The sequence below is a fragment of the Notolepis coatsorum genome (genome assembly GCF_963971535.1).
Source record: "Notolepis coatsorum genome assembly, chromosome: 11".
NCBI classification, from domain to species: domain Eukaryota; kingdom Metazoa; phylum Chordata; class Actinopteri; order Aulopiformes; family Paralepididae; genus Notolepis; species Notolepis coatsorum.
In genome coordinates, this window is record NC_140175.1 from 94,394,146 (window position 1) to 94,417,424 (window position 23,279).

General features: G+C 44.6%; 1 protein-coding gene across 1 annotated transcript in view; it reads left to right on the top strand.

The window, feature by feature from the left end:
- pcsk5a (proprotein convertase subtilisin/kexin type 5a) overlaps positions 1-23,279 on the top strand; it is a gene marked incomplete at both ends in the record, with an annotated part of 120,863 nt that overhangs the window by 43,857 nt on the left and 53,727 nt on the right. Inside the window, 7 exons of the mRNA XM_084325006.1 lie at positions 4,806-4,908; positions 5,211-5,347; positions 17,748-17,948; positions 18,609-18,677; positions 20,222-20,264; positions 20,525-20,667; positions 23,202-23,268. Coding sequence (XP_084181132.1) covers positions 4,806-4,908; positions 5,211-5,347; positions 17,748-17,948; positions 18,609-18,677; positions 20,222-20,264; positions 20,525-20,667; positions 23,202-23,268 — 763 coding nt within the window. The remainder of the gene's footprint in view (positions 1-4,805; positions 4,909-5,210; positions 5,348-17,747; positions 17,949-18,608; positions 18,678-20,221; positions 20,265-20,524; positions 20,668-23,201; positions 23,269-23,279) is intronic.

Consider the following 23,279-nt stretch of genomic DNA (forward strand, 5'->3'; position numbering starts at 1 on the left):
ATTGAAAATTTTATTACCAGATGCAGAATGGGTACAATACAGTACGGCTCAATACACACAATTGTTAAGGGAATGCAGACCTACTTTCCATAGAACTTCATTCTTAGATGCTTCTATATAAAGTAGGTAAAACAAATTAAAAAGTCTTCTTTGCCCTATAGGAAAAAAACGTTTTCTTCGCCCTATTCTTTTATTTATTTTTTTAAACCTACTGTAGAGGGCCTAAACTTAACCAGTTGGAAACCAAGCGTACAGTAATAAAATTAGCAATCAATCAATCAATCAACTCAATAGGCCATGCTCACTTAGAACAGCGCAGCACCCAGCTCTCTGACTATCCCCCGCGTTGCAGGCAGAGTGTGTGTGTGTGTGTGCGTGCGTGTGTGTGTGTGCGTGTGTGTGTGTGTGTGTGTGTGTGTATGTGTGTGGGGGGGGGGTGTGTGTGGCGGTGGGTGGAGACTAGAGCGAGCGCTGACAGTCGAAAGGAAAAAGAAATTGAAAAAAAAATCGCAAATTAATCCATCAATCAATCCGCGATTTTTCTTTTGTTACAGAATGATTCAAGACCCATCAATTACATCATCCAACATTGTTTAAACGACTAAGACATTCGCTGTGACAGAATCGCTTGATATTTAGTCGTTTAGTCGCCATTAACATATCCATTTGTAAAGATTATTGGTCACCTTCTTGTGATCCGGCGGAGTGATGTGATGTGGGTCGGTTGTGGGCGGGTCCTGGGCCAGCAGCGTGGATTGTTGCCAATAAAGACGTGTTAATGGCCAATCAGAATCGAGAAATTTGCATGCCGTTGTATAATTTAATCTAATGCTCCTATATAAACACAGCCCAGCCTGGATAATTGATGTTTTTCACTGATTTCTTATTACTGCTCCAACCTGGATAATTGATGTTTTTTTGCCGATTCATGTTACTGCTTACAGCGTATAGTAGGCAGAGAGTGAGAACACTTCTTTCAGGCTGAATCAGCTACAAACTGCCATAGCAGTGACGACTGCTTCATGTGCTTTTTCCATTGACATTTAACACTATCAGTGCCTACCTTGTTTACCTTTTTACCCCGTTGAATGCCATCATCCACTTCAATGTTAGCGTTAAAAACGCCTAATCTATGTTTTAAATTATGGCTATGTGTCTAATCTGCCCGTCACTTATCAATGACTTGTTTGCAGTCAACATTGTCGAAACGGATTGTTTTTTTATCGGTTAATTTTCGGTTTATAGCATTTTGAAAAGCCCTCGTTTTCAAGGAAAATATAAAGATTCCGTGATAAAAGACATTTACTGGAATATTCTAGAATACACAAAAACATTGTCATTTTTTGGCCTATTTATGAATCGTTTTCAAATAAACGCTAGATTATCGATAGTATATGTGTACGTATGCATGCTATAGAGGCGATCTGAAAAATCGATTTTCTTATTTCCTCATCAGCGATCACAGCCAAACAGCCACATCACACATAGGGCAAACGCTGAAATCTCCGTGAAAACAGGTCTGATTATCCTAAGACTGGTAAAATAGATTCCTTACCTGAGATCAGATGTTATCCAAAAAGATTATTCCAATTCCTGATCGCCATTCCAAATATCGATCACGCTTATTGATTGATTATTGGCTGCTGTAAATATATATTCCAGGCTGATTTCCGTCTCGCGATCAGATCCCTCTTGATCAGACGTCTTGCCAGCACAATGGAGCCAGTTGGCTCCACCTCTACAGATCTACAGATCCCAGGTCAGTCTAATCGACTGACCTGCAGTTACACAGGGATAGACGATAGGGGGCGCTTTTTTCCCATCTCAGCTCCTGGAGGGGCTGCTGTACCAACGGGAGACTCGGTTGATGAAATATGAATTCAGATCGCTAATAAAAAAATAAAACGATAATTGTCGTCGTCGGAACTCAATGGGGGGGCTGATAAAACGAGTTATGACGTCGCTGGCACTCAAAGTGTTAATAGTGACTCGTACATAATTTGTTTGTTAAATTAAAGTGTGATTTTTCTGTCACTCTCCATTCAGAGTCAGATCGGCAACAGTGAGTCAGCATTGTAATAGAGCAGCGGTTCTCAGACTATGGGTCGCGACTCGCGACCCAAAGTGGGGTCGTGGGTAGGTGACAGTGGGGGTCGCACATTGGCAAGACTTTTTTTTTCTGGCAACATATTTTGGCTAAATGTGTATTGATAACATAGTGCTGTAATAATTTTTTTTTATAAATATGCATGATCAAGTTTTATTTTGATATTCCTTAATTCCACGTTGAAATTACGCGATACATTAAGTGTGGGGTCACCAAAGAAAATCCTAAATAAAATTGGGTCGTGGTATAAAAAACTTTGAGAACCCCTGTAATAGAGTGAGAGCATCTATAGCCGCCATCCATTTACTAGTATGTACAATAATGCTGTATATATATATATTTATTCTTACCATATATATATATATCTACTCTTGGTCCAACCCGTCAGCTCCAGCCTCAGATCGAATTACCAACTGTGTCTGAGGGTCCCGCGGGCCAAACTGGTGACAAAGGGTTTCTGGGCCTTTGCAGTGATGGCGCTGACACTGTGGAATAAACTCCCTTTATTTATTAAGACTTTTAAGGCCTTGCTTAAAACCCACCTTTTCGCTCTAGAGGATCATTGAGTTACTTTGCTGTTGTGTTGTGTGTCTGAGGTGTTCTTATGTTCTCTGTCTGTCCGTCTGCCTGGTTCCCTGTCTCCATTGTCCTGTATATTTCTTATTTCTTTCCCGGGCTGCGCCCCGGACCGATGTAAAAGTTGGCTGGGAGGCACAATATAAATGATAATATCATATCATATCATATCATCTATCCACAGCTGTCCATACATACCTGCTAGGGGTGGAACGGTACGCATTCGAACCGTGTACCGAACAATACACACATGCCCCGAACCGTGGAGGTCGTACCGAACGGTACGCATTTGAACCATACACCGTTCGGTACGACCTCTGCGGTTCGGGGCATGTGTATATTGTTTGGTTATATAACGTTAGCCTCGAGCTAGGCTAACGTTACGTTAGCTATGAGCTAACTAACTTTAGCCGCAAGCTAACCGTGGAAACGCTCACAGAGAAGTGACTCCATGACACCAGTTCGATTAGTGGGGAAGGGGGGTATATTGACGAGGCTTGACAACAGAGGTTCAAAGTAGGGCTGGGCGATATGGCCAAAAACGTTATCGCGATAAAATGATAAAATTATTTTCATATAACTCGATATCGATAATTATCGTCGATATAATGTCTGTCAAGTTTAATTAACTTCTTATGCCCGGCACCGATGGATGGGCTATTAATAGATTTGTTTTGCTGCTGCGAATGTCTCGAGTTGATGTCGTCATCAGTCCGTGCACGTTAGCAGTTAGCCAGAGCAAGCGGTGTATCCCATGACAATGTACTAAATATGACCCTAAAATACTCCGTTCCGCCCCAATACATTGCAACGACGTCCACCGCATACCCCACACTACTCTAACCGTGGCCTCAGAATTCACGCCACACACCCACTCGGCACGTAAACTATAAAATAGCGCCGTGCAAGCTAATTATCCTAGCCAGCCTTGTTTCCAATGCACTAAATATCACCCTAAAATACTCTGTTCCGCCCCAATACATTGCAACGACGTCCACCGTATACCCCACACTACTATAACCGTGGCCTCAGAATTCACGCCACACACCCACTCGGCACGTAAACTATAAAATAGCGCCATGCAAGCTAATTATCCTAGCCAGCCTTGTTTACTACTTGAGTCCGCGGGTCTCCTTCCGCTGTCGGCCATCTCCTTCACTGATTGGTTGTTAGTGCGTGTGCTCATATCCAAGCTTGGAAAATCGATATATCGAAACTTTGCGACCACGTTTCATGTTTATTTCGAGGAAATAATTTATCGTGATAGTTATCGTTATCGTTTTATCGGCCAGCCCTACTTCAAAGATAACGGTTTGTGTTCAATAACGAGCCAGGAGACTAGAGCGTGTGTGTCAACTGCGTCTGCAACCCATAACATCCTGGTCCCTGCTGGGACGTACCAACTCCACACACCACTGCAGGGGGGGTTTATATTCACCATTCCCGTGTAACATCTCCTTTTTTTTTAAGATAACAACAGTTACAACATTCCTTAGTGCAAATTATTATTAATACAAGAAACCCCATAAACGTCCTTATTTAAAACCCTAATCATCTTTTCTGTGACTTTTACTTTTTGAGAAGAAAGTCTAGTGCTGGTTGAGCATTATGCATACTTTATGGTGGCCACAAAAATGGAAAGGTTTAATAATTTTTTGTTTGCACTAAGTTAATACTTTGACAAATGTTGCCTATATTTTTCAGTCAGTTCGGTCTTTGTGTGCCAAACATTATTAAAGGTAAACTTTTTTTTTACCAAATAAAGGAGAAGCATGTTTAAATCAGCAATGCCTCCCCTCTTGCTGTACCAAAATCTCTCCTAGCTCTAACCGTCACTGTCAAAATAATGTGCCTGATGTCAAATGGCCTCATTCTTTCAGTTTTTGCATGACTATGTCCTTGAGAATAACTGAAAAGTTGGAAAAAATTTTGGAAATATATCTTATGTTGATGTACAGTATGGTATTTTTGGAGTGTTAAATAGTTTTAAAATAAAAAACAACGTATACCGAACCGAAAACCGTAAACCTAAAACCGTGATACGAACCAAACCGTCGATTTTGTGAACCGTTCCACCCCTAATACCTGCATATAATGTGTGTGTGTGTGTGTGTCCTATCAGGAGAGTACCAGGACGAGGACGGGACGTGCCGCGCGTGTGACGCCACGTGTCTGAAGTGCACGGGGCCGCGCGGCCAGGACTGCATCAGCTGTGTTCTCTCACGGTGAGGTCAGAGGTCAGAGAGGGGACATCCGGGGGTTCGGTCACTGTCGTCGTAGAGTGAGAGATGAGGGAGTTGTACGCTGTGACATTAACCCTTTCACGTCTACCACACTACAGAAGGTTAACCTTTCACTACCACACTACCCCCCCCACCCCCCCCCCATGATCATTTTCATTTGAACCTCACATCTGCGTTTACAACATAGGGGGCTATTCGTTTACAATGACATGGTTCATAATGGTTGCACTGGTGGTTGGTGTTGTCATCAAAGTAATGTTGTTTTTAACCCTCGCGCGCCCCAGGTCTCTGGATGAGGGTCGCTGTGTGGCAGCGTGTGCCCAGGGGAAGTACCAGGCCGGGGGACAGTGCCACCTGTGTGATCATACCTGCGCTACCTGCCTGGACGCAGGGGCTGCCAACTGTACCACCTGCGACACTGGTGAGAGGGGAGAGGGGTGTGTGTGTGTGTGTGTGGTGTGTGGTGTGTGTGTGTGTGTGTGTGTGTGTGTGTGTGTGTGTGTGTGTGTGTGTGTGTGTGTGTGTGTGTGTGTGTGTGTGTGTGGTGTGGTGTGGTGTGGTGTGTGTGTGTGTGTGTGTGTGTGTGTGTGTGTGTGTGTGTGTGTGTGTGTGTGTGTGTGTGTGTGTGTGTGTGTGTGTGTGTGTGTGTCTGTGTGGTGTGTGGTGTGTGTGTGTACCATATGTGTGTGTGTGCAGGGTTTCCCATTAATTACCTAGACTGTGGCGGCTCGCCACAGTTGTATAATGAACCAAAAACAAAGTGTAAAAAAAATATATATATATATTTTTTATTTTTTTTAAATATAAAGTTTGCCAATCAACTTCAACTTCAAATTACTTTATTTTCCTTTCGGAACTTCATTTGTGCAGTGGTTGAAAGACAAACATACAGTCACAATACATTCGCCACTATATAATTTTTTTAAACTACAATAAAAAGACCACTATATAAAAAAACACCAACTATAGGGGATGTATCATTAGTATTGGTAGTAGTCGTAATAGTAATCCACTATATATTTTTATTTTCTAAAAAATAAACCAGTTCAACACAGGTAACCGCTTTTGCTTCATTTCTTTGATGGCTCAAATGTATGCTCTAGTCCAGTGGTTCCCAAACCTCTCCTCGAGACACCCCAGCCGTTCCATGCAGTGGCGGCTGGTGAATTCTTCTCCAGGGGGGGCGCTATACCAAACATCTTGCAAACATGTACCAAGGCACGCATTGGCAAATATTACAGTATCACCATTGCCATCAATCAATATATGATCACAGTCAGTCAAATGCAACCACGTTTCCAATAGCCCTACACAAACACGCACAGCTCTCTCTCTCGCTCTCTCTCTCTCTCTCTCTCTCAGATGTGTGCCTGCCTGCCTGCCTGTCTGCCTGCCTGTCTGTCTGCCTGCCTGCGTGCGTGCGAGCGTGTGTGCACTTGCTGGTTCCTGGCTGTAATTTGTAACGCTACACTAGCTGCATATCGCAGCCGGGAAAATAAATGTATAATGAGATGAACTTAAGATCCCTCTGCGCCTCTGGGGCAACGGTATGTCACGTTGTTGACAGAATCCGGCTATAGGGCGACAATAATGTGGTCAAGAGGCATGGTTTCTATCTTGAGCCTTAACTGGCGTGGTTTATTTATTCACATGGCAGAGCAGCAGTTCTACAGTTCTCCTCTCACTGAGAGGCTAGGGGAAAGAGAAAGAATGGGAGGAGACATCTCTATTTATACTTGCCACCTGGTGGTGTTCCAGAGTGGCTCCGCCTAGAGCGCCCTCTAGTGGAAACAGTTATATATGCAGTTAGACAGTTACTAGTGGAAACAGTTATATATGCAGTTAGACAGTTACTAACAATCCTACACCAAACCTCTGACTTCAACACTCCCACTTAGGGTTTGTATTAGCATACTGGATAACTTCTTTGAAAAACATTTTACAAAGGAAATAATATAATGACAGTCAATATTTACACATTAAACATGACCCTTGTAAATCCCTTCAATTTTTATTTGGAACAGGTTTCCTCATAGTGTCTGCTACCCTGTCATCCGTTGGACAGTAAACCAGTGTCATTCTTTCTTCTCTGATGACAGATCTGATGAGATGATATTTTCTATATTGACATGTTTACATCTAGTGTATGTTGACACACTGGGTTCCTAGCAATCACAATGGTTCCCTGGTTGCCCTCATAAACAACAGCCTTCATATGTACACAGTGTCCATCATTTTTAAATGATGTTGACAAAACGCCCCTCATCTTCAAGAACCACCTTATCTGGTATAGAGGATACATTCCAATGACCTATTACATATTAAGCAATATACTCATAATCTTATCTCCATCACTTCTAGCAGTTGTTCTGGATAAATACACTCATGTATGGTCATAGCTAGAGCCGTATATTCGGCTTCACTAGTTGATAGTGCCACTGTGGGCTGCTTCTTTGTTTTCCACGAAACCAGTGAGCTGTCTGTATTCAAACTCACACAATATCCTGTACCTTTAAGATAACAAAAAAAACATGTTTGGCTGTAATCCAAATGCTCCTCTGTGGGGTCAGCAAAATGCTGTGACAATCTACTCTCTACAAACCATTGGTCAGGGCGGGTACACATTGTTAAATAAATGAGGCTACCCACAGCTTCTCTGTAAATTTTTTACATTTGTCAGTTTCTGAGCATCCTCCTGATAGTCTAGTCTTTGATCACATGGTGTTTCCCTTGATCTACATTCTTACATGTCTAAACGTTTCAGGGTCTTTCCCACATAGTTACATCATTGAGAACATGGTAAGTCATCCACCTTTGTATTTAAACATGGGATCCATTTTTGTATTTAAACATGGAATTAAACATAGGATCCATTTCAGTATTTAGACATGGACTCTAATCAGGTATTTAAACCTGGATTCTACTCCTCCCGTATTTAAACCTAGAGTATCATCCTCCTGCCTTTACACAGTGTAGCCACCCTCCTTCAGTATTTAAACATGGAGTACCCTCCTTCAGCATTTAAGCAATTTTGCTACGAACCATACTTTGTATTTGTCGTGGCCTTCAATACCCTCCTGGATTGAATACACCCATTTCCCTCCCACTGTCTGTCTGGTAACTTGGTTGAATACACCCATTTCCCTCCCACTGTCTGTCTGCCCTCTTCGGGGGACAATGTGACCTCTTTAAAGGTCGGGGTTACCCCACTGACTATCCTGTAGCAGTAATCAACAGGGGTACTGTCCTCCTCGTCACTCCCTTTCCGGGCATAGTCTGTCAGATACTTTGGGGGTTTGTGTTCCCTTGAGGGATACCTCCCCCTGCTTGGGGCACTTGACGTCACCCTCGGGTGCTCCTCGTCATCGCCCTCTGGGGGTGGCTGACTGTCTTCCTGCATGATCGTACTAAGTACACTGGGCTGATGTGTCTCTGTTTCTACACACCTTACTCTGGAGTCCATCTCTGGCTCCTCTGTCTGTGTCTCGCTCTCACATGTTGCCTTTGTGACAAACTTGATTAGCATGTGTTTCTGCACTCTCCCTTTACCGGGATGATAAACTAGGAAAGCGGGGCTTCCCTTTTCGTGTCCTACGAAAAATCCTTTTACACATCTGGACTCTGGCTTTCCCCTGTCCTGCAGGTACGCATAACACACTGATCCAAATCGGTGCATTCTGGCTAGATTACACTTCTTTCCTGTCAGCGCTGTATACGGGGGGTGGTGCCCGAGTGCTTATTAAAGCACCTGTTTCTGGTGTAAGCGGCTTCTTGCACCGCATAATGCCATAGGCTCTTAGGTAAGTTACTATCTACTAGCTTACACCTAGCCATTTCGAAAAGGGTGCGCCATTCCCTCTCTGCCACCCTGTTCTGGTGTGGGGGATATGGACGTGACGTCTCGTGTCTTATCTTGTACCTTCTCAACAGTGATTGCAAATGACATGTCGTCAGCTTGTGACTGCAACTTGTTCTTGTTCGCAGATGACTCAGCCCTGCTGGTCTCTGACAAGAACAAGTTACAGGTTGAAAAAACCCTCAGCTCGGAACTAGGCAAAATCTGCATATGGCTCGCTGATAACAAACTATCATTACACATGGGCAAAAGAGTGTCCATTCTCTTCGGTTCAAATAACAAACTCAGCAAGACCGACGGCTTCTCAGTTACAGTGGGTGACAATATTGTCACAAGGAAAGATGAAATTACCTACCTGGGCTCCATCCTAGAGGCTAATCTTTCCTGTGACAAAATGGCATCCAATGTAATAAAAAAAAGTCAACCAATGAACTCGATTCTTGTACCGGATCTTCTCTAAACAAGAACACCCTGAAGACTCTGGCAGGGGCACTCATACAAGGGTACTACGACTATGCTTGCACCTCATGGTACCAAAGCACCTCAAAGGCGCTAAAAACAAAATTACAAACATCTCAAAACAAACTGGTCAGACTACTGCTTGACCTTACTCCTAGAACCCACCTCACCCCTGCCCACTTTGACAACCTAGGATGGCTTAGAGTAGACGACAGAGTACAGCAACTGGCAATGGGCCTGGTCTACAAGATACACTACACGACCAAGGTACCCATGTACATGTCAAAATACTTCCCAAAGGTCAGTAAATACCACGATCACAACACCAGAGGGAGCTCCACAAATCATGTTAAACCCAGATTCGGCTCAAACAAGGGACTAAACACGTTTCGCAATTATGCCACATCAATGTGGAACGCCCTACCCAAAGCTGTAAAGGAATGTGAATCACTACCCACTTTCAAAAACACTCTCAAATAACACCTACGGGAGACTGAAATTCGAAACTGGCCCATGTAAATGTCCTAACCCAACCCCCTCCAATGTACAGTAAATGACCAAGTATGGTTGTCAATATTCCAATGTACAGTTTTGCTTGTACAGTTGTACAGTGTTCCCCCCCCCCACACCTCCTGCCCACCCCCCCCCCCCACCCCACCCCACCCACGAACCACCTCCAATGTACAGCCCCCCCCCCCACCCACCGCACCCACCCAACCTCCCCCAATGTACAGTTTTTACGTCAAATGTATATACTCTTTTCTGGACTCTTTTTGTATCACAAACAGTACTGTATTTGCAAATCTGGTATGTCATAAATGTATAGATGTAGCAGTACTGTATATCTGTATGTCATGTATATCATATATGTCCTGATGAATTGAAAATGGGGGACCCTGATGTAAACAAGACGAAAGTCTTTCTCTGGTCTGCATCCCCTTAACAATTGTGTGTATTGAGCTGTACTGTATTGTACCCATTCTGCAATCTGTTAATAAAGTTTTCAATCAATAAACTCTCTGTTTGTGAACTCGGTTTCGTTGTCGGACCTCAAGCATCCTACGTTACCATAAGGGCCTGGGCCCTCATGTATCAACCTGACGTACGCACAGATATGTGCTTAAGCCGTGCGTACGACCATTCCTAAGCAAAGTGTGGGATTTATCTATTTGAACTTGTGCTTGACTTTGTGCGTATATTTAAGCACAGAGGTCGGACCATGCGTAGCTAGCGCCGGTGGTAGAATATTTTCACAACGTGGAAATAAGCACTGACTGTGCTCTGCGTAACTCAACTCGTTATTATTTTGCGCATATATTGCAGAAATACGGGAACGTTTTGATTATATTTAAAAGGCTTTGCCATTGTTAAACGTAATAAGTTGAACCCCGAAGCTGTAAGCAGAATACAAGTCATATGAACACCCACGGTATAAAAACGCATTGCAACGAGAACAGACAGAGGTTATTTGTTGAGTGTATGTGTATACAAAACCCTTGCAATAAATGTGTCTTATGAATGAAAAGCATACATGCTCTGGACACAGAGCATATATTGTGTGGGTGATATTACAGAACTTCACTTATTTAGTTTTACAATGTCAAAGCCTAAATCAAAACGTTCCCGTATTTCTGCAATCTATGCGCAAAATAATAACGAGTTGAGTTCTAACAAAGAACGTATTACATGCTGGTAGGCTGATAGAGTAAACTATGATATGAATATGAATATGATATGATCATATAAATACTGGTCCGTCCACGAGGATATCGAGGACTCGGATAGCCATTAAGCCATTTGAGAATATAGGCGGCCTATAGCCTATACATATTATTTAAAGATACAACAGCTAAATTAATGATCAAGTTAGTTTACTGTATGCAGGCTTCGCAGGGCTGTGTGTTATATATGCACAAGTTATTGTTGCATAATGTAGGCTGGCTGCTATTATATGTAATTCATAGGCTACCTAATACCAACAACAAAATAGATTGTATCATATGCCTCTACACACATTATATTATACACATCATATTATATCTTGGTTCGGCAGCGCCTCTGTGAACAATCTCTCAGAGTTTGCTCCATCAATAAACGCGCATTTTGGCTGATAATGTGCCGGTGGCCGGAGTCTCATTCAGGCCTAATTGTATTTAATTCAATTGTAATGTTATTACTGGGGTATCTAAAACATCACAATGTAGATCAGGGTTATCCACTGAAGCCATAATGACTCTGATCAGAACCACGGGCTCTTGACGAGCGCACACAATAGGCATTGTAGAGCGCAGAGTTGGCGTGCTGAAATTGATTTAATTTCAGTCATTACAGTGCTTAATGTCGGGTCATCTCTTGTCATTTATTTCTGTCAATGTGCTGGTTCTGTAGCAGGACTGGGTCAGTCAACATCCTTGGCTCCCGGCGCACCGAAGATTATACGTTCAAGTTGTCGGTTGGACCTCGGTGATCAATCTCTCTCTCAGTGAAGTCTCTCAGAGTTCACTTGGGTTAGTCCACTTTTCCACATTTCATGGGGGTGTTCCATTACCGTATATGGTTAATCGGGGCGGTTCTGGTATGCAAATACGTGAAAGTGTGCACGAGCCTCGGCGTAGGACCAAGGTGATATTTATCATGACAGGTGTGCGTAGGACCTGTGTACGCACGTGTGATGAATCCCGTTCTTTTTTGCGTGCACACATTCTAAATTCTGTGCTTAAGTATGGAAATAGAACATTTTCTACGTCACGTTGATGAATGAGGGCCCTGGAGTGTGTCACTCTTTGCTTTGAGAAAGTAAACAAACACTGCTCCTGTGCACACATCTGTAAAATACTGTACATATCTAAAGCCTCCTATGGACTCGTTGCTTACTGGGCCTGCTAGGTCCGTGTCAACTAATGCAAGTGATACCCTTACTTTTTCTGTGGGATTTCTGTATCTCGGTTGAGTAAACTTCCCCGTTTTGCACACTGCACAATTTTTGTCAGGTCTACGCTTTTCACCTTCAATGTGCATGCCTTCTGTCACTACTTGCAGTTTCAGTAAATCCTCGTAATTACAATGACCCATAATCTCGTGCCATGTCTGAATATCGTGAATGGCCGTCACGCTACACATATCATTATTATCATTACACTTGTCGTTGTCATTACACTCCGTTTGCAGATAATATATTCTCTGGTACATCTTTATGTCAAACCGTGTACCGTCAGGTTCTACAAGAAAATTTTTACCTTTATCGAAGAATACCTTGGCACCGCTTGTGGGAACGATGGTACGTAGAGAGCATTCTTTAGCGTCACCGTACGCCAGCGCCCCTTACTGTCCGTGAGGCATACCTGTGCGTCTCCTCTCTCTTGCGCCAATCCGTAGGTGCATCTCCCGTCTGCCTGCTCCATGCTGTGCCTCTCCAGGTGGAAAGTGTCGTCAAAGTTCTTGAACCGACTCCTGTCGTTGATGACATGGGACGACGCACTTGTGTCCACGATCAGTCCCCTTCTCTGGGCCCGCTGCAGCTGGGCCGGTCCGGCGATGCACGCCATCCGCGCCCCGAAAGCGCAGTCTTCTTGTCCCGTTATTCTCTGGGCGTCGTCTCGATCCGTCTCACGTCAACCGTCGCCGCCATCGTGTCCGCTGTCGTCACCCTGTCCACAGCCGTCATCTTGTCCGTAGCCGCCATCTTGTCCGTAGCCGCTATTTTGTCCGTAGCCGCCATTTTGTCCGTGGCCGCCGTCTCGTCCATGGCCGCCGTCTCGTCCATGGCCGCCATCTTGTCCATGCACGCTCTGGTCGTGTTTCTTCATGCACGCTCTGTCTGTGTGCCCCGTGGATTTGCAGAAGCTACACCAGACAGTCTTTGTGCAGTCGCTTCTCCGATGGCCTTTCTCTCCGCATCGCCAACACGCCAGTTCCGTCGTGGTCCTGGTCCTCTCCCTTAGCACCCTCTCTCCCGCCTCTGCAGCGGCTGGGTGGGTATCTTCTGAGTCCTCGAAGTTTCTTAACTTAGCCTTGAACTGTCCCAGCGTTATGTCCGTTGAACCGTGTGTTACCAGGAGTGTGAACGGTTTGTACAGCTCCGGCAGTCCTCTCATCATCATCGCCATCATTAGCCCATTGCTTGGTGCTTCTCCGGCACTCATCAATGGCGTCGTGATTTGCTCTGCTCTGTTGACGTATTCGGTCACAGTCTCGGTGTGCCCCTTCCTCAGGGCCGTTAGTGCTATGTAGAGGGCCATGACTCGGGGTCTTCCTCGCCCGATGTAATGCTTTCTCAACACCTCTAGGCTTTCTCGGCCTTTGTCTTTAGTGTCGCGGAATATCAGCCCCAAGCTGGTGTCGTCGAGCAGTGGCACTAACTCACAGTACGCGTCTGCGTTACGCTGGTCGTCCAGGGCTTGCTCTTCCGCCGTCAGTTCTCCTGTGGGGGCTGCCAGGATCGTCTCCTTCAGTCCCGCACCGTGCATGCAGCATAGCATGCGCTCTTCCCAGAGCTCATAGTCCTCTGCTTTTCCATTGAATGAGGGCCATTTGCCCCTTCCCTTGTTCTCCATCCTCTTCGTTGGTGGTAGGTGTAGCTTTAGCTCTTGTTGGCCTAGCGTCTAGCCGCGCTAACCTAGCCTATACTTCAGCTAAGCTTGCTACCCTTATTATTTCGCCACGGTGTTATCTGGGCCCATAACCTGTTGACAGAATCCGGCTATAGGGCGACAATAATGTGGTCAAGAGGCATGGTTTCTTATCTTGAGCCTTAACTGCCGTGGTTTATTTATTCACATGGCAGAGCAGCAGTTCTATAGTTCTCCTCTCACTGAGAGGCTGGGGGAAAGAGAAAGAATGGGAGGAGACATCTCTATTTATACTCGCCACCTGGTGGTGTTCCTGAGTGGCTCCGCCTAGAGCGCCCTCTAGTGGAAACAGTTATATATGCAGTTAGACAGTTACTAGTGGAAACAGTTATATATGCAGTTAGACAGTTACTAACAATCCTACACCGAACCTCTGACTTCAACACACGTCATTTCACTTTACTTACTCAGACTCATTACATAATTATGTTGCCTAAACATAAAATGCAGGTGAATAAGATCATATTGGACAGCTTGTTCTTGCGCTAAAGCGCGAGGCGCGGCATATAATGTATGTGTTTTGTGTGTGCGTGTGCGTGTGTGTGTGTGTGTGTGTGTGTGTGTGTATACACGTGTGTGTGTGTGTGTGTGTGTGTGTGTCTGTCTGTCTGTGCACGTGTGGGTGTTTGTGTGTGTTTTTGTCTGCGTGCACGTGTCTGTGTGGACATGTTCATAAAGTTAGTGGTTAGTGGCTTAAGAATCAAGTCAAGTCAAGTCAAGAGTTTTAATTGTCACGGCATACAAGTATACAATGAAATGCGGGTGGTCTTGCCCGCGACGATGTGCAATACAGTGGTACAACATATAATAGAATCCAATAAAAAAAAAAACATTGTGCAATAAACAGGTAACAGGTAACATGGTGTGACATCTCGGTATCTGTACATAGTATTTACAGAGCATATAGGACATGCTAGGTAGCTTTAGTAGTGCAATACACTGTTCCTGTTGTTATACTAATTTAAAGTGGCCTTTCCTCTTGGCCATAAGTGTGCGTGTGTGCGGCGTGAGTGTGTGCCCGCTCGTGTTAAAGTGGCTGCTAGTATGTGAGCGTGCACAGCGTGCGTGTCGTGTGTGTGCTCGTGTGTGCTTGTGTGTGGATAGTTCAGTGTTCTGTGGCACTCAATGTTCATTGTTCAAGGCTCTGATGGCCTGGGGGAAGAAGCTGAGCCTAAGCCTCTCCGTCCTAGTAGCTGGGGTTCGCAGGCGTCTGCCTGACCTCAGCAGCTGGAACAGGCTGTTATTGGAGTGGTGGGGGTCTTTCATTATTCTGCAGGCTCTGGATTTGCACCTCTTGTTGTATAGAACCTGCAGGGGAGGTAGCGCAATACCCGTGGTACGCTCGGCTGAGCGCACCACTCTCTGTAGGGCCTTCTTGTCCTGTGCCGTGCTGTTTCCATACCAGGCAGTGATGTTTCCGGTCAAGATGCTCTCTACAGCTCCTGAGTAGAAGGACTGGAGTATCTTCCCCGATACTCTGAACTTCCTTAACTGTCTCAGGTGGTAGAGGCGCTGCTTCGCTTTCTTTACTACTGTGTCTATGTGTGTTGACCATGTCAGATCCTCTGACATGTGGACCCCCAGGTACTTAAAGCTGCTCACCCTGTCCACGGTAGCCCCGTTAATCATCAGTGGTGTGTGTGTCTCCTGCTGTCCTCTCCTATAATCCACGATCAGCTCCTTGGTTTTACCAATGTTCAGGAGCAGGCTGTTGTCCTGGCACCAGCGTTCCAGTACCTCAACCTCCTCCCGGTAGGCCTTCTCGTCGTTGTCCGAGATCAGCCCCATCACCACCGTGTCGTCTGCGAACTTCACTATGGAGTTGGAGCTGAACTTGGCCACACAATCGTGTGTGTAGAGTGAGTACAGCAGGGGGCTTAGAACACAGCCCTGGGGGGACCCGATGCTCAGGGTGATGGTGTTGGAGGTCTGACCCCCCACCCTGACCGCCTGGGGTCTTTCACTCAGAAAGTCCAGTACCCAGGCGCTCAGGGCGGAGCTCAGACCCAGCTCGATCAGCTTGTCCACCAGTCTGGTGGGGACTATGGTGTTGAACGCTGAGCTGTAGTCAATGAACAACAGTCTCACATAGCCCCCCTTCTGACGGTCAAGGTGGGAGAGAGTGCTGTGCAGTACCTGGGAGGCCGCGTCGTCAGTGGACCTGTTTGTCCTGTATGCAAATTGCATAGGGTCCATATCACTGGGGAGGGAGGCACAAATGTGGTCCTTGACCAGCCTCTCGAAACATTTCATGACCACAGAGGTGAGTGCCACCGGTCTGTAATCATTTGGACATGTTGGGGAGGGTTTCCATCGCTGGCCAACCAAAGAAAGGATCCAAAGCGAGGAGTAAGATTCCTTTCAGGTCCTGCTGTAAGAGGCAGCCAGGTCGCGCCTCATGCAAGATTCAAGAACATTCTGTAAAATTATAATATTTCTCTTGAATTTGCCCTTGAGAGAAGTGCGTGGAATGAGGAATCAAATTTGGATTCAGGAAGTGCTCTTAACTCAAATTGTTCTTTCGCATGTGGTTGGGATGATGAATATACCATCTGTTCTGCAATTGAACACGTGTGGCCTTGCATACTAATTAGCACCCCGAAAATACTAAATAAGGCCAGAAGAGGAATTACACTTGAGTTATTCCGACGCCAGATGTGAAGAACGTGTGATGAAAGTGTTGACCAAAACGGATTCATGTCAGTAGTGTGGCATCAAAGGACTGACTAGTGGCAAAAGGATGCACTGTCTGTCAATTACAATACAAATATTGACTCACACAGTTTAAAACCTTCCCTGTTAGATGGTCATAAACACTTTGAACTTTTTTTACTTTATTTTTTTATCGTGGCTTCCACAATAAGGCAAAGGATTTATGGACTTTCACTCTGCAGCACACTTTTGCCCATAATCAACAAATACATCTAAAATAATAAAACATTTGTGAATGCCACAAGGTACCAGCTACTGTTCTTACATTGTATTTCTATATCTATCTAGGTCGTCCTCGAACGGGCCCTCCATCGGTGCTTCCAGTCATCCCGATCCTCCATTGTATTTACCTGGTATTTACCCAGGACTTAAAGATTCAGTACAATGATAGTCAGAAAAGGCTTATTGTGGAATGTTGGTGTTAGGAGCGACAATTATTTCAGCTTCAGATGTATCATTTGATTTGTTATAATTCTTTTAGTGCACACTGAGCACAGCCAACTCTCTCAGTCTGTTGAGGGGACGGGGCCCTCTGTTTATTGAAAGGTAGTGTCATAATACATGAAGCTTTCAAAATGTAAACAGGTTCATGGGACCAGTGTGATTGGTTGCTCTGGGAGATTATCATTGGCTAACCTGTGCTAGCAGGTGTTAAATAAATAGTCACAGCTTGCTGTGGGTGTTTTTGAACCACTCAAAACTAGCTTCATAATACTTGTTTGTGGAGTAGATGATGGCATATTTTACAGGAAGCAGATCGTCGATCTGAAATGGTCTGAATATGATGACAACGAGGAGGATAGTTTCTCAAGGGGCTTTAGTCATACAGTATTTCCACAATACTCACGCTATAACATTTTGGATAACTTTACATTGACATGCCTTCTGTTAAACGATGCAACGAGATTGAAAAACACAATGCATTTTTTTCATTGTACTGGTTCTTTAAGGGACCGTAAAGGGAAGGGTTACCTTTGAATGTTATATACAGTATAATATAAAATAACTGGTGGTTTCAAATTAAACACTCAAAATGTGTGTGTGAGAGAGGGATAGAAGAGGGGGAGAGACCGCATGAGAGAGCAACCGAGAGGCGAGCAAGGGAGAGGGCACTAAAGATTTCTTTTACATTAAATAATCAATCAATACATTTATCCTTCCTCCAGACAAGTTTGGCATCGAGCGCTACCTGCACGAGGGCCAGTGCGTAGACACCTGCCCCGAAGCCCATTACCACACCAAGGACAGGAGCTGTGAGTCGTGCTCGGACCACTGCAGGGCATGCACCGGCCCCACGCGCTGCCTCAGGTGCAACTCGTCCTACTACCTCTCTGACGGAGCGTGCGCCAGGCTGGAGTGTGGGGAAGGTGAGCAGGGTCAATAGTATACTGTTATGCCTGGTCTGCCTTCCTGGTAGCTGCTATGTTAGACATGGAGTGGCAGGTTATCAGAGGTGACTTTGGAACACATTGTTGAACACCTGTCCACCTGTCTCTCTCTCTCTCTCTCTCTCTCTCTCTCTCTCTCTCTCTCTCTCTCTCTCTCTCTCTCTCTCTCTCTCTCTCTCTCCTCCTCTCTTGTCTCATCTATCTTCTTGTCTCCTCTCCTCCTCTACCCTCGCCTCACTCCTTACTCCCTTCCCCTCATCTCCTCTTCTCTTCTCTCCTCTCCGTACTCCCCTCCCCTCTCCTCTCCTCACCCTCCTCACCTCTCCTCTCCTATGAACCTCTTCTCCTCTCCCTCCCCCTCCTCTCCTTGATCCTATCCTCACTCCTTACTCCTTTCCCCTCCCCTCCCATCCTCTCCTCTCCTCTCCTCTCCTCTCCTCTCCTCTCCTCTCCTCTCCTCTCCTCTCCTCTCCTCTCCTCTCCTCTCCTCTTTTCTCCTCTCCTCTCCTCTCCTCTCCTCTCCTCTCCTCTCCTCTCCTCTTTTCTCCTCTCCTCTCCTCTCCTCTCCTCTCCTCTCCTCTCCTCTCCTCTCCTCTCCTCTCCTCTCCTCTCCTCTCCTCTCCTCTCCTCTCCTCTCAGGGGAGGTGGAGGATCCGGACTATGATGAATGTATGACCTGTGAAGAAGGCTGTAGGAAGTGTGTCTTGTGTAAGTAACAGCAGTGTGTGCCATATACAGTAGGTGCTTAGGTACCAGTGAGTATGAACAAAAGAGAAGCCTGCCCATTACACTGCTTGACTTAGATTAGATTAGATTCAAATGTATTGTCATTATACAGCACAAGTACAGTACAACGAAAATAAGTATATATACACAGCATTGTTGTACATGCTATCATTAAGAGTTGCATGAGTTATATGCAGTAGTGGAAGAAATACACAGTTCCTTTACTTAGAAATACTCAGATAAATGAGTACTCTGGTAAAAGTAAAAGTCCTCCATTCAAATTCTACTTAAGTAAAAGTGGAGAAGTATTTGCTATTGAATGTACTTAAGTATCTAAAGTAAAAGTACACATTCTACACGACGTCTGTGTATCCATTGACCTCTATAGGATACAGTGGTATGTGGTCCAGTTATGCTGCTCTGATTATGTCCTCTTTAAGTTGACAGGCTTTAAATATGAAAGTATATAATCTTCATACATTTGTTATTTTGTATTATGTTTTCTATGCAAAATCCTTGTCTTGCTAAAAGTAACTACGGTAGTAACTGATGGGTTCAGATAAATGTAGCGGAGTAAAAAGTACAATATTTCCCTTGAAATGTAGTGGAGTAAAAGTATAAAGTTCCCTAAAATGAAAATACTCACATAAAGTACAAGTAGCTCGAAATTGTACTTAAGTACAGTACTTAGTTACTTTCCACCCCTGGTTATATGCAGGTGTATTCAAACAGATATGGATATATATTATGGATGTCCGATATTATCGGCCTACCGATATTATCGGCCGATATTGGTATTAAAATGTGATATAGGAAATTATCGGTATCGGTTTTCAAAAAAAAAAAATGTATTTAATTTTTTTTACATTTATTTAACCTTTATTTACCCAGGCAAGCAAGTAAGAACAAATTCTGATTTAATTTATTGTCAAAAGTATGCATAATGTTGTGTTAATTCCACAACAAGAGATATGTAATGTTAATTACCTGAAATTATTCAGTTTTTTGGGGGGGAAACCCTGCATATATCGGTATCGGTTAATATCGGTTGATATCGGTATCGGAAATTAAGAGCTGGACAATATCGGTATCGGATATCGGAAGGAAAAAAAGCCAATATCGAACATCCCTAATATATATATATATATATGCTGTAAATATAAATATAGAAATAAATATACTTAATGAATGCTTCTGAACTGGGACAACGTTTCAATCCGGGTGGATCTTCGCCAGGTCAATACAATCCTTTGTAATCCCAATCCCAGTTTATAGTGTGCAGGCCTTTTTTTCTAATCTAGTCCATACGCATTGTGTAAGTAACAGCTCATCAAACACACAACAAAGTTTGTCCCCTGCACACAAACAGGCCAACCCCGCCCCCCCCCCCCCCCCCCCCCCCCCCCATCAAAGTCTACCCCCTCCACGTCTACACCGCGTCATGGCTCGATGAACCGTGCTCGAGGGGCTGTTGACACTTTCATATCTAAAAAGGAAAACTGAGTTTGTTTGTCTGTTCTCAACAGATAACCCCAGACATTGCCTGTCTTGCACGGAAGGTTTCTACAAGTAAGGCTGCGTGCCCTCCCTCCCTCCCTCCCTCCTTCCCTCCCTCCCTCCCTCCCTCCCTCCCTCCCTCCCTCCCTCCCTCCCTCCCTCCCTCACCGAGTGACATCTCTTACCTTTCTGCTTTCGTTCCACTCCGTGTCTCTCTCCGTTCCTACCACACAGCGGTCACACACTGTTACCGTGGGAGCGAGTGAGCTTTGTGTGTGTGTGTGTCTGAGGGAACCCTGCGCCATATCGACTCTCGCCCCCTTTGTAATTAGGTTTCAGGATGGCTGCTACAAGAACTGCCCGGCCAAGACGTACAGCGTCGAGGAGGAGATGAGCTGCGTGCCGTGTGACGCCAGCTGTGTGAGCTGTGACGAACACGAGTGCTACTGGTGTGAGACTGACCTGTTCTTATCAGGTGAAACTCCCACTCACGAATTAAAGTGTGTGTGTGTGTGTGTGTGTGTGTGTGTGTGTGTGTGTGTGTGTGTGTGTGTGTGTGTGTGTGTGTGTGTGTGTGTGTGTGTGTGTGTGTGTGTGTGTGTGTGTGTGTGTGTGTGTGTGTGTGTGTGAGTGCGTGCGTGCGTGCGTGCGTGCGTGCGTGCGTGCGTGCGTGCGTGCGTGCGTGCGTGCGTGCGTGCGTGCGTGCGTGCGTGCGTGCGTGCGTGCGTGCGTGCGTGCGTGCGTGTTGTGTTGAGACTTTCATCCATAATTTGGGGTTTGCAGCAGCTAACATTAGCGTTTCCCTGTTAGCTACATTATCCCTAGGCTCTATGAATGATGATATTTCAGTAGGCTAATAATAGGGACCTTTCATTCCTCATTTTCATATTTGTGCCTGTTTTACAAGGAATGTATAAAAGGTTCGTACTCCTTGCTGTTTTACAGAGGCTGTCTGTGGACCTTGTCAGTAGCACTGATATTAAAATAGTGCCCCTAGCGTAAATCTATTGAAAATTGCTGTGACAATTAAGTAGCTAGTTAGATATTTTAACAAACATTATGTCAGATTATTATTCACTGATTTATAACTGTAGATAACTAGCAACAATAAGGCTGGCTAGCTAAATGTTATCTTCCAAAAGATAATTTGGTGTTTTGGTGATGGTGGTGGAGAGGACTGTCTAACACTGTCCCATAGGTGTTCAATTGCGTTGAGATCTGGTGACTACGAAAGCCATAGCATTATGATTTGTATAATTTCCATACAATAATTCAGTGACCCCTCGTGTCCTGTGTATGGGGGCCTTTTCCTCCTGGAAGAGACCACTCTCATCAGGATAGAAATGTTCTTTGCTATTTACACACCTATAACGAACCCTCTTTAACACTTTCAATGCCAACGACGCGATATGTCGTTTGTTCATGCCGACCGTTCATTGCCAACAACGCAATATGTAGTTTGTTTTTTTATTAGCGATTTGAATTCATATTTCATCAATCTAGTCTCACGTTAGTGCTGCAAACTCTCTCTGAGCTCCATTGGGAAAATACCACCCCCCTATCGTCTCCCTTTGGAATGGATTGCATGAAAACACATGGGGGGGGGGGGGAATCCAGCTTCCTCATTTTACTTCTCGGGCAAGCCACCCGAGAGGATCCAAGTAATTTCCGAGCCCCAAAACAGCGTGGAATACATATTTCCAGTACCCAGCATTGGATCAATAAACGCGATCGATATTTGGAATGGCGATCAGGAATGGGAATAATCTTTTTGGAGAACATCTGATCTGAGGTAAGGAATCTATTTTACCAGTCTTAGGATAATCAGAGCTTTTTTGTGTGTGTGTGTGTGTGCAATCAGGAAATAAGAGATTCGATTTTTCAGCTCGCTTCTCTAGCGTGCATAAGTACACATTACACATATACTATCGATAATCTAGCGTTTATTTGAAAACGATTCATAAATAGGCCGAAAAATGTCAACGTTTTTGTGTATTCCAGAATATACCAGTAAAGGCCGTTTATCACAGAATCTTTATATTTTTATATTTTATATTTAGTTTTTCAAAATGGTATAAAACGGAAATGAACCGATTAAAAAACAATCCGTTTTGACAATGTTGACTGCAAACAAGTCATTGATAAGCGACGGCCAGATTAGACACATAGCCATAATTTAAGACATAGTTTATGCGTTTGCAAATATGAGAGCTCTATCATTGAAGTGGGTGGTGGCAAGGAAGCACTAAAGCTTGCACCGAGCTCCGTCATTGAAAGTGTTAATAATGAACACTCTTTCAAAGTCACTTAGATCCTTTCCTCTTGCCGTCTTGATCCGTTAACTGGGCCTGCTCAGCATTTCTATACACGCCACAGAGCGTGATAGGATGTTAATTGCTTATCATGCAGTACACCTGTATCGAAGTGTCTGCGCTCGTTATGTTTTTCCACTAATTTATTCAGCTTTTTTACTTTAATTTGTCACCCATCTGGTTGACTGGCTGGTTCTTAGGGTTCCTCGAGTTTGCTCTGAACTAGGAAAAACAGCTTTTTCCTTTGATGCTTCCAACACCTGGAATGCCCTCCGACTGACTCTGAAGCTGAAGGTTCTTCCTTCTTTTGCCGCATTTAAAAGTATGATCTCCGACCACAGTGTGTCGACTTTTAACTGTCTTAGCTGATTTTGTCATTGTTTATTCTTATTTATTGTGTCTATATGTAGGAAAACGGATACACCATGTCCTGTTTTGTAAGCTTGTCGTCGCTGTAAATGACGGTAACCTCAGTGTCTTACGAGTTGAAATAAAGGTTTGAAATGAAATAAAATCGATATGTATTGTCTGACTACAGGTTCATGTATGTCCCCCATACTCAGAAGTGTATACTTGTTTTGCCTAGGTGTGTTATATCTAGGTAATTGGATTCTTTGTGTGCTCACACACGCCACACAATTGATCTCAGAGACAAGAGAATTACTCCTCTCTGTTTATTCTTTTCTCTTTATCCCAGAGGGAAAATGCGCCCCGGAGTGTCCGGGCGGTTTCTATGGCGACGATGACACCCAGGAGTGCGAGGAGTGCCACTCGG